Here is a 12,096-nt window from a genome sequence, read left to right as displayed (position 1 = left end):
GTGGAAAAAATATGTACCTGGAAGATAAAAGAAGCTTTTTAACCGAGTCAAAACCTTCGGTAGTGTTAAAAAATCAAGCTCCGCATAGACTGAAGAAAGAACCCAAAAAGAGATACCTGTGAAATTATACGACGTAATAAAGGATCGAATAGAAGGGGGAAATGGAGAAAAGCCGTTTTGCGCAGCGGTGGAGAATCCCAGAATACTCAAGATTGACAAGTAGTATGAGGCCTACTCTAAGGGGTATCTCAGCCAAGGACATCTAAGAATTTGAGGGCGGTCAGGCGGCTGATGCAACAGTAACCGCCCCCGAAAGCTTCTTCCATTGTATACCCATACAGGCCACAGTGGCCAAACAAGATGCGATAACGGCCACCAGGAATGCTGCCTGAAGACCTTGCATATATGCACCGAGGATAAAACTCATTTGCTCGGAAGAGAAGACTTCACGCAGCTCAGTTGCGCCTGTCATCGCAACTTTGGAGGCATCGACGGTTGAAGTCTCTCCACGGAGAACATTGAGCAAAACGTTGACCATAGCTGATTGACCAGCGCTTACAAAGAGAGACCCTCCAATTGTTTGCACAGCTATTAGATATTAGTCATGCAAAAAGAGGGATAGCATTATTGGATAATGGGTCAACCTACTCAAAACCATGGCCGTCACAGATGGCAAGTCTTCCGGCTTGACGGATGCTTGTGCAGTGACCACGGGAACTTGGAAGCACCATCCAATGCCAATACCAGTTAGTAGCTGATATCCAATCCATTTGCCAGATCCAGTATTAATCTCAAGGGTGTAAAGCAAACCTGAGCCGATTGCTGCGAGTGCCGCCCCGGCTAGGAGGAAGGGCTGCGGGTATGCATATTTGCTAAGAGTCACACCTGACACCACAGTTGCAACACTCTGAGCAAGAATCAAGGGCAAGTTCCTGATACCGCTCTGAGCAGCAGATACGCCAGAAACAACTTGGAAATAGATGGGTAGATAGTAAACAAGCAAAAAAAATGTACCTGCCAGTAAGTCGATATAGATCATGGTGATAATCACGTTTCGCCGGAAAAGACGCCCGATCATTGCTGCACGTTCCTTCTGTATCCATTGTACAATGCCGTAGACAATCAATAGCAATGCGAATCCAACCAAAGTGCCAACAACTTTGGAGTCACTCCAAGGTAGCGAGATTCCACCCCACTGCAGAGCAAGAACATAGCATACCAGAGCAGACAGTAGCAATAAAGTACCACCCAGATCCATTTGAAGAACCTTTTCTTTCAATGGGGCATCTAGGAACGGCAGGGGCGGAGGGGCGCAGTAGAACAGTAAAATAATACCAGCTGCAAGTCCACCAATGGGCAGATTGATATAGAAACACCATCGCCAAGTGACATTGCTGGTAAAGGCACCTCCGACTAGAGGACCAATAGCTGCGGCAATTCCATAAGAGGCACCCAGGATTCCAATATAAGCAGGGCGCTGTTTCGGTGGAGCGGACAGAGCGATGATGGTAAATGCGCCTGAGGAAATGCCTGCGCCTCCAACGCCAGTAATAGCCCGCCCTACGATCAGTGCAATACTACTGGGTGCGACACCTAAAAGCAAAATCGTCAGTCATTGAAACACCCGATTACATTGGGAGAGAAAACTTGCCGCAGATCAAACTTCCAACCTCAAAAATGAAAATGGATATCAAGAACGATATTTTCAAAGGAAAGTATTTGTACGCCTTGCCCCATGCTGCCTGAAAACTGCCCAGGGTGATGAAGAATGCGGATCCATACCACCCCTCGTCCTTAATTCCACCAAATTCATCCGTCATCTTTGGAATCGCGGTTGCCACAATCGTCTGCAGTATTATACCGATTAGCTTCCCTTCGATAGAATATTGTAATTCCAGAAATCGAGTGCTCAATGAACGTGCTCACCATATCCAATGAAACCTAGCAGTCGCCATCAAGAATTAGTTTGGGTCATATTAGATCCAGGGAGTCCCATGGCAAGATCGTACCAGGAACATGCTCATGGCTAGAGCTGCGACGGTCATCAACAAAGTGAAGCCGCCGGGGCGAGTGTCACCGAGGTCATCATGAACGCCAGAATCAGGCCTTTCTGTTTCTTCTTTCATGACCTGATTATTTTGCATGATTTGGGCATCACATTCGGGGTTTCCAAGGGTTGCAGTTGTTGAGGTTGTTGAGGTTGTCGAAGGCGCCGTGTCATCGGTTTGCGACGGCGGTGCTTTGGTAGACATGAAAATTCCGAAAGAAAATCACAATCCGAGATAAATGAGATAACGAGAAGAGGATTAATTAGTGAGAGTATTGCTTTTTCACGATATCATAGCGCACTTAAAAAAAGGAAGAGGTTGCAAATCGGCATCAACATAGTAGGAGTAACAAATGTATTCTTCCGCCGACTCGGCGGAAGATTTCCGGGGATCTGCTAATGCACAGCCGGAAGGCGGGCTGCAAGGTTGGACTAATCAACCTTCTCCGCCGAGAGTCCGGGCTCCGGGTTCTACCTCCTTTAATTCTACAAAGCGTTATCGCCTTCTAGAATTTTTCTATGCTATGCTATTATCCGTTTTATAACATGCTTTGGCGTCTCTAAGAACGTCAAACAGTACACACTGCCGATGCTGAGTACGTGGCTAGGGCTGGGGTTTGTAGCTGGCAAATCCCGTAAGTGGCTAGACGTTCTGCCTGATTGTCTTGGTCTGCATCTAACGCGTGCCTGCATGTTTTTGAAGTTGCCGTTGCAGTTCGGGCTGCTATCACCGCACCCTACCGAGGTCATGCAGGAGGAGCTACAATATACAAGCATGTCGCTCTGTCGTTTGCACGTTCTTTCTTTGGATCTGCCTCCATAGAGCAGATACAGTAAGCCATGACACCTTACTGATCTCCTCTTCCATGTTCCATAACCTGAGAATGCCTCAAACATTCTTCTTCAAGTTGTCATTCAGATATCATGCCATGGGCGCTAATCAATTTGCCGATAGATTTATCCTTCCACCCGAGTCCGCTCGAAGTGCCTACGAAACCCTCATGCAGCGTCAAAAACGCACGCCCAGTACTATCACGCTTCCCAATGGTACCATAGCCTTTTGGCTTAAAAATGCCAAGGCCGAAAAATTGGTGATTTATTTTCCCGGTGGAGGGTACTGTATTCCCGCATTGCCAGGACATTTTGATCTCGTCGACGCACTTGCCAAAGATCTTGAGAAGCATGGCCAAGATGCAGGGATATTATTTATGACCTATGACCTAGCTCCGCTTGGTCGATGGCCCCGACAACTAGAGCAAGCGTTATCTCTCCTTCAGTATGCGATCGAAGTCTTGGGTAAACGCCCCTCGGATATCATACTCCAAGGCGACTCGTCCGGTGCCCATCTGGTACTTGCAGTGCTATCGCATCTCGCTCACCCCCATCCGCACAGCAGCATAGCACCTCTGACGCTCAATGAGAATCTCCGCGGGGCACTTCTGTTGTCACCGTGGATTGATTTCCAACTCGATCATAAAAGTTTCCATACCAATGCAGATAGAGATGCTATTTCGGCTAAATCTCTCGGTTTATGGGCCCAGGCACTACTTGGTGATTCACAAGGTGATGTATACAGTCATCCGGCTGAGGCACCTGCGGGGTGGTGGAGAGTACTTCCTGTGGAAGATATCTTTATCGGAGTTGGAGGGGATGAGGTTCTTTTGGATTCAATTATGAGATTGGCACACAAGATCAAGGTATGCCCTCCTTGACTCGAAATCCACTCTCATCTCACTCTTTTCTTTGGATGAAAAGTCCGAACATTCCGGTGTTTTCATTAGTCGCATCGCTCGAGAGTTCCATGTCGAGCCTATCACGAACTTTGGTTTGAAGCTTCCCCCTGGCTCCCAGTTTCAGGCCATGGCGGCTTGGTTGAATCTAGTATTAGGAGATCATAATGGACCCGCCAATACCTCCCAATGAATCTTGAGATAAAGAAAATTATTCAAATGCAGACAGTCTCCCAGCTCACACCACCTCTTGCTAAACTTTCCTTGATTCTTCCGCCCAATCAGGAAAGACTCGGATACGACAACTTGAATGATGATGCCACTAAGTGTTAAGAAGCTTTCAAAAGCAAACCTTGCTTTCAACTTCACCCCGAGTGACCGGATACTTTGCACTACATAAACCTTTCTTTGATTTACCCCTCAATACGACGATCAACTTGAAGCTCCACGGTTTTCAAAAAGGGAGCGATCAGATTTATATAGTACCTCAATAGTACTAATAGATTGAGAAATTCTTCAACCTGGAGGATTCTCCCTTTCAACAACTTGAACATGACAATTTTCCCATTCGAGCTAGTGGTGATAATGGTAACCCACAAGGACTCATGATTCAAGGCCTAACAGCTTAGAAAATTCCCCGCCGTCTCGACCGATCAATTGGCTTGGGCTCCCTTGTTCTATGATTCGACCGCTATCGAGCACTATAATCTGATCAAAGTCCAGTAAGGTACGGATTCGATGCGCTATCATCATCACAGTACATTCTTTGAAGGATTCCCGTATGACCTGTTGGACTTTGACATCTGTCTCTCGATCCAAGCTGTCAAATTTCATTAGTATCCCGCTCAGTTTGCAGCACACGGTATTATATTGGGAAGTGAGAAAAGGACCTGCATACCTGCTTGTTGGCTCATCTAGAATCAATACCTTGCTTCTTTTGAGCAGCGCTCTCGCGAGGCAAAATAGCTGCTTCTGTCCTTGAGATAAAATACCGTGATCCAGTTTTGTTTCCAGTACATCATCGACGGTGCCCTCAATCTTTGTTGCTAAAGAATCCCAAATACCAACCCGCTGTAAGGCATCAAGTATTTCCGTACTCGTTGCGCAATCCCAAGGGTCAGAATTTTGTCGGATGGAGCCCGGGAAAAAGAATGGATCCTGGCTGAGGCTACTTATGCTCTGTCGAACTGTCGATCGGGATATGTTCGAAATATCCTGTCCGTCTATGATGATCCGACCGGATGTCAACTCATTGAGGCGAAGAAGGGACATTGCCAAGCTACTCTTCCCACTAACGACAAATTTCAGTCAGCCTTTCTTCCCGAATTTCCGAAGGTCCCTTCAAGTTTGGTTCGAGTTTTATTTACCTTCCAGTTCTGCCACAGACTCCGACCTTAGACCCTGCCTTCAGCCGAAGCGAGATTTCACTTATCACGGGCTTGGCCTCGTCAGTGGCACCGTACGAAATGCCGACATCCACAAACTCGATTTCTCCACGATTTGGCCAATCTGGACTTGGTTTGATCAAAGGTCGTACATCATTCTCTTCACAGGGAGTCTTCTCCGAAAAGTCTTTGATGCGCGAAATCGCCCCCAGAGAAGTTTCAAGTAATGTCCAACTCTGGATAAGCGATGACAATACCTGACCAAGATCTATCATCATCACGAGAGCGATTCCGAGGAGACCTGGATTTATTTTACTGCGGAGAGCAAATCCCATCCCAACAAGAAGGATTGTCAATGCCGCCACAACCAAGTTCAAAACCAGACTTAGCCATCGCTGAATACACAGCAGGAGATAGTACGGCCGTTGTGCCATATCAAGCATCGAGATCATTCTAGATACAGATTTATCCACCCACGAAAAAGATCGGATTGTCACCACTCCGGCGAGTGATTCAATGAAGTGGGTGTACAAGGGGCTTTTTAGTTCAATTCTATGGATGCGTTAGAATACTTTCATGTTTTAGCTGGAGGTCACACATTATGAAACTTACTCCAGTAATCTCAATTGGCGAGAAGTTCTCAGGTAAAACCGCTGGATCAGAAAAAGTAGTCCCAGAAGTACCGGAATAACGGCTGCCAAATATGGCAAGGACGCTATCGCAATAGCACCCTGAGCAAGGGCCGCAAAGAATTCTGCGAGTATAATTAGTCACAAGTCTTTTCTCAAGTTTCATTGGCTATTCTTACGAAAGCCGGCATTGATGAGACCTCGAGGAAGAATCATGTCGACAAGTCTCATATCTTGACTAAAGCGGGTAACTAAAGACCCAGTCTCGACATTCGACAGGTATGACAAGGAAGCACTAAATAGATAAGCACACAGAAATAAAATCGAGTAGACTGACTTACCTCATACAAGCGGAAAGAACTTTTGAATGTAGATTTCTAGAAGCGACCGGTACAATCACGACCCAAGTCCAGCTTAAAAGCAAATCATGTTAACTAATCTGTGCCACTCGGGTATTCTCAATATTAGCTAGTTCAAAACTTACTAAACAGCAAGGGTAAGTGCCGCTGCTTCAATAAATGAGAAGCAGGTGTAAAGTCCGAGCCAGTAGCCCAAGTCCGGATTGGAACCCCGTGAGTTGCTGGAGGACCAAAGCTCGATCCATATATCTGAATAGATTGTCAGGCTCTAAGTCTTTTCACGGGCTTATAATTCATATAAAAACTCACATCGGAATCCTCCTATTCCAGAGTCGATAATCAGGAAAAGCAGCAAGAAGGAGATTCTTTCCCAGCCGAGAGCTGAAAAGTAATACTTATAAATCGACATATCGGCTCCTCCTTGGCGTTTATCGCTGCCTGAAGAGTCACCCAAAGACTCCAGTGTTGACTCTTGAGGCTCGTGTTGACTTTCTTGGTCATCAAACAAATCAATTTCTGTGTTAGTCTCTTTTTCATCCGTTTTATTTGGTCCAGGAACATCAGTGGCATAACTTCGAATATCTTCTGGGCTGCCCTGTTCCAACACTTGACCATCGTCTCCTAAAACAACGATAAAATTGGCATATTTCATGTAATCGACTAGAGAGTTCACATTGTAAGCATAGTCCGGAAATGTTCGGATATTTCACTTGGGACCTCGGCGGAGTCAACATACTAGAGTGTGTCGCCAAGAATGTCACGCCTCCTAGTCGACGCAGTAGGCCATTCGAGCCAAATACTCTGTTGAACACTAGCTTCGAAGTGGCATTATCCAGGCCACTCAAAACATCATCAAAACAGGAGATTCGCTTCCGGGAATATAGAGCTCGTGCAATTGTCTTTTGTAAGATTCTCATTAGCCCATTTGACCTTTTCAGAAAATCAATGAAGAAAAGTTGGAATGTGCTACTTACGATCCTCTGCTTCTGTCCACCGCTGAGCTTATCTCCTTGACTGCCCACTTCTGTCTGATCGCCTTCCGGCATCTTCATGAAATCGGTGTCGAGAGAACATGCACTTATAACCGTGCGGTACCATTCATTATCAAGCCCAAGCTTCGAATTCCCGACAATGTTGTCCTTGATTGACGCATTGATAAGCCATGGTTTCTGATCACAGAAGGCCATATCGGGGTGTTTGATGAAGTAATCGCCTTCAATTACCGGTGTCTCGCCGGCAAGTCCTTTGAGAAGAGTAGACTTTCCACTGCCAACTGGCCCAATAATCAAAACTAAAGTTCCCGTTGAGCAGGAATCTATTTTGAGGTTTATGCCAGTTTTGTTTGATGAAGAGGGCTGCCAGGCAAATCGAACATTCTTCAAGGACATTACGGTATGCTTGATCTCTAATGGAGACGGAATTGAGCTCAACGCAATATCTGATGTAGGGCCATCGTTTATCGAAGACTCGAGCGCTGATGATGGATATGCTCTTTTGTCTATGTAACAAGTCTTGTGAGTCTAACTTCAATTTATCTTGCAAATTGCAAATAGATTTATTTCAAGGATCCATGAACAAAAATGTAGGAGAGTGTGATAATTACCAAGACGCTTCGAATGCCTCAGGAAGTCTTGTATCCTGTCAAGGCAACCCATTGACGCAAATGTGTCAGGTATGGCCAAAAGCAAGCTGCTGAGTGGGAATATCATCAGATTGATCAGTGAGAGCGATGTGACGGCTTGCGCGACAAATATTCCGTCAGACCCCTCAATCTTAGCCACTATAGCATATGCAGCAAAAGTTGCAAGTTGACCGAAGACATTTGGCAAATTGACTGTTATACACTTGTCAGAACATCAAAGTTGCGTCAACCAGAGATTTGGCATACCTGTACAAACCCGAACAGTCTGAATTCGGCGAAATCTCTTGGATATTTCAAGTTCATCTTGACGTGAAGAATCGATCATATTTTGCATAACCTCGGTCAAGCCAAGAATTTTGACATTCCGAATGGAGCCAAGAATTGCAGACGTAAAGTTTATGCGCTTTTCAGTTGCCTCGAGCCACTTCTTCTGTCGATATGACACTGAATTCCCCGTGCCAAAGGAAAAAGCAAGGAATACTATCACAGAAGTTGTTAGCTTTCACTGATGATTTTTGTTGTTGTTTTTGTCCCGATCAGGATGGGCATAAATACTGATCACAATTATAATTGGCGCAATGCAGACAGCTCCCACTTGGGTTTTCAGTAACCATGTTGCCAGGCCTAATTGAAGGACATTCGCCCATGTTTCGCAGACAGTAGAGTTGAAATATTCGGCAAGCATCTCTATGTCAGAACCCATGAGAGACATGGCACTAGACTCATCTGTGCTCCCCAGAGGTAAATTCATCATGTGTTTGTACACAAGGGCCATAAGACCTCCGCGAATCATTGTTGTGGCCCGAAACCCCAGGTGCTCATATAAAGCTCTTGTCACCTGTAGATTTCATTTAGACCCTCGCATATCAACACAAATTAGACCATGGTAACATACAGCAATCCCGATAAAAACAATTGCAGTAGCTCCTATCAGCCCATATCCCATATCGAGTGACAAAGAGTCGGTTTCTTGTAAGACATCGACAACTCTGCCCACTATGAATGGCTGCGCAACGCTGAATCCAATAACAGCAAGCCGGGGCATGGCAATGCCTAGAATTTCCCAACGTAGACACTTGACTATGGCAAACATCAAAGCATTTTTGCGGTTTTGGTTGCAATTGTCCCATGCAGCTTCGAAACTCTTGGATAAATCTTGCGATGATAGTTTTTCATGGATGTGTGGCAGCTCGTTCCCATTCAATAGAGCAGTATATCCTTGACGGAGAAGGCTATTTAGCCACACGAAAAACCCCCGATTAAATGGGCCACCAATGCTTTCATCTGATAGTTTCTCTGTCTTCTTTAAAAGCCAGCGCTTCTTCTCAACGTTCTGCACAATGAGCAGAAGCAGTCTTATGACGAGAGAGGTAGAAAGACACGATGGGTATAACGGGTTATCATGTAAGAGCCACGCGGTGCGCGTTCTCGCAGTCTCGAACAGCAAAGTCACAGATAAGTAGACTGCGGTGACAGATGAAGGACGAATGGAGCGGAAATACTCGAAATCGATAAGTGTTACAACAACTAGTGCTGCTACAAGTTCGAGGGCTCTACCTGCAAGCAAAGCATGCCCTCCTATGTGTTGTGTTTTGACCACCACAAGAAGAAGAATCTGAAGAAATACAAACAGCGCCGATAGTAACTACAAAATACCCCCTTTCAGTCATTCTTTTGGCTTTGAATGGGGTAAATTTGAGGGATCGAGAACTTACCAATGTCGCCATTCGGGGGAAAGATGATCTCACTTTCGGCGACTCTTTCGACAGCTGAAAAAATCGAAGTGGTGCCAACAAAAGAAAACAAACACTAGGAATGACAGCTAGAATGGTAGACTCAAAAAGCACCGTGAAATCAAACCCTCCGCGACAACTTTCAGTCGCAACAACAGGGCCAAACCGACCATCGCCGCATAGATTCGTCGCTATATGGTCCTCCATGTTGTCACCTCGAACGTATAGCGCCTACACGGCTCTCAAATCAACTGATTTAATTTATTCTTTTCCGAAATTAGGAAAAATCGAGTTTTGTTGAAAGCTTATGAGAGAACAGAAGAGGAGCCCGAAGTCATGTTATAATGTCGCCTAGTCCAATATCGAAGTGGAATAGCTTGGTATCAAGGTTACATCGTGTATGATTTGTTCATTCTGTTCAATGATGGCTCTTAACTCCGAGTCGCCCGTATCCCGGCCTATCGTAGTCGAGTTCCGATATTTAGTTTGACCAATAATATGCCAGTTTCCAAGCCATCGACAGGGATGTTCTTCCCAACCGACGAGTCAGATAGATGTTGGTAGATATGATTGAATTTTTGCTTGACTCAATTTCTCCTACAATTTCCTAGGAAGCGATGTAAAACAGTGGATTCCCAGGTTCGAAAGGATGGCAACCTCGGAAACGGCAACCTCGATACGTTCGGTTCCCTGGGTACCAGACATGTTTATCTCAAGCATCAAAAGATCAGCATTTCACGATTAGGGCATTTCATCTCTAGTTCTGTCTGACTTGGATGAGTAGGAAAATAAATTATCTAAATCCACATTTTGGGTGTCTCAGCAGGGATGAGAGATTTGCTGTGGGCATTTTTTGTTGATTTGAAGCTGGTTCTGGAAAGGTTCCTTGATATATGCAGAAATTGAAGCCGATTATCATCCAGCTCGCGTAGCTCAGTTGGTAGAGCGCGGCACTAGTAATGCCGAGGTCTTCAGTTCAAATCTGGACGTGAGCATTTCCTTTTGCATCTCGCTGGGATGTTTTTTTGGCCATATGACTGAATGGATACAAGCAATGAATCAATGTAAACTTTTTTTTCTCGATTGATTGAAGATGCTTGGCGTTACATTGAGGTTGCCTCTATCGTTGACTAAAGTGGCGACGCCTTGTAGGTGCGGCCTATTTATCGAATAATGACCAAGCCCCTTAATCCAGACTCACGGCTCCCAGTATGGTCCTGTGGTTGTTAAGTAATATATTGATCAATTCGACTTTTGCTCGATTGCTGCCGACCACTTATGCTGACCTCTCTTGACTGAAGTCTGTTTTTGAAGGTCGGACATCTGCCACAATAACATGGGGGAAAACTGCCACGCAAGTTGAAGCGAAGCTACACTCAGAGTAAGGGTAAATTCGGTTACCCATGATAGTTTTTCTAATCACAACGCGTTTGGTAAATAAGCCTTGGACCGTGGAAATTTAATTGAACGCAGGGGTTGTGGTTGCGGGCGTGAAAATATCTACAATGACAATGCCCGCCACCTGGGCACCTGGCACATATTGCAAAATACAGTCTAAAACGCCTGTCATTAAGAGAGAAAAGATATATCCGCCACTTAGCTTTGACCTTTACAGTTTACCGAAGGTACGAGTCCATAAAAAAGCTTTGCATTCGAAACAATGCAGGAATGACAAAAAGACAATGCTCACGTCCAGATTTGAACTGAAGACCTCGGCATTACTAGTGCCGCGCTCTACCAACTGAGCTACGCGAGCTGGTTGATATTTGGTTTTCAATCTTTGGTTATAGGAGGCAAAATTGCTTTTCGCGATCGCATATCTAATTTTCTCATGCATACCATCCATCCCCCTAACTTCATGGCTACCAGAGATCACATACCAAATAACCTGATAGCACAATAACACATTATCCCATAATCTGCTATTGACCCCGGGATCATGTACTAGTAATGGATACCGTGACCTAGGTAGTACCAGCAATTAGGTATGAAAAGTAGAAAATCCAGTATTATATATAATCAACCTTCAAATTGGTTTGCATTCAAAAATATATATCCACACTATTAGTACTTCTAGTAGCTTTTTTATACGGTCGGTCGTTGCATTTAAAGTTCCAAGGTTGGCTTGACAACCCTGAAATGACATGGGAAACAGGTCTGATGACTGCCCAGGTGGCTTTAGACATATACTACCTGAACGCTCAGTACCTGGAAGATTGATATCATGGGATGCCCTTCTCATAAGGTTTTCCATTTTCTAGTACTAGTCGTAGTCATTACGACTCTTGTGCACTTTGGCGGACTCATCTCTGCATTTGATCTCAACTACCACCATCTAGTCTGCATTTGAAGACTTTCCGCACACCTGAGCTTTGCGCTGCATGTAGCTCTTCACCGATGTAGGACTTTCTAGTACGAGGGAGAGTGGAAAAAAAGGGTTTATGCAGGGTATGTAGAATGAAATTCATCTAGCATGATAAAGAAGTCACGCTTAATCGTCAAAAACGTAAGTCTATGTACGAATCTATAAATCTATACAAAAGTTTATGCTTATGGTTCAAGCCATGTTGT

The 12,096-nt window shown here is 44.9% G+C and overlaps 3 protein-coding genes across 3 annotated transcripts; 1 reads left to right on the top strand and 2 right to left on the bottom strand.

Moving 5' to 3' along the window:
• Positions 1–280: 280 nt before the first annotated feature.
• N7533_012945 (MDR family MFS transporter) lies at positions 281–2,252 on the bottom strand (the record flags this gene model as incomplete). Its single annotated transcript, XM_057109595.1, has 4 exons — positions 281–588; positions 649–1,580; positions 1,633–1,847; positions 2,010–2,252. The coding sequence occupies 4 exons, from the start codon at positions 2,250–2,252 to the stop codon at positions 281–283; spliced, it is 1,698 nt and encodes a 565-aa protein (XP_056953180.1).
• Positions 2,253–2,976: 724 nt separating this feature from the next.
• Positions 2,977–3,970, top strand: N7533_012944 (uncharacterized protein; the record flags this gene model as incomplete). Its single annotated transcript, XM_057109594.1, has 2 exons — positions 2,977–3,744; positions 3,803–3,970. The coding sequence occupies 2 exons, from the start codon at positions 2,977–2,979 to the stop codon at positions 3,968–3,970; spliced, it is 936 nt and encodes a 311-aa protein (XP_056953179.1).
• A 410-nt stretch (positions 3,971–4,380) lies between these two features.
• N7533_012943 (multidrug resistance-associated protein) lies at positions 4,381–9,756 on the bottom strand (the record flags this gene model as incomplete). The annotated part of the gene is made up of 15 exons (XM_057109593.1): positions 4,381–4,597; positions 4,676–5,068; positions 5,145–5,714; positions 5,775–5,916; positions 5,971–6,086; positions 6,133–6,204; positions 6,276–6,399; positions 6,460–6,810; positions 6,887–7,049; positions 7,125–7,648; positions 7,754–7,984; positions 8,039–8,272; positions 8,348–8,630; positions 8,688–9,437; positions 9,508–9,756. Coding segments are annotated over 15 exons (4,419 nt in total), but the record flags the coding sequence as incomplete, so codon positions are not given.
• Between the last annotated feature and the right edge of the window lie 2,340 nt (positions 9,757–12,096).

Source organism: Penicillium manginii (assembly GCF_028828005.1).
Source record: "Penicillium manginii strain IBT 31320 chromosome Unknown utg000010l:1.0-1143873.0:1.0-1144522.0, whole genome shotgun sequence".
Classification (NCBI taxonomy): Eukaryota; Fungi; Ascomycota; class Eurotiomycetes; order Eurotiales; family Aspergillaceae; genus Penicillium; species Penicillium manginii.
The sequence above is the reverse complement of the archived record's forward strand: the minus strand, read 5'-3'. Positions and strand labels throughout refer to the sequence as shown.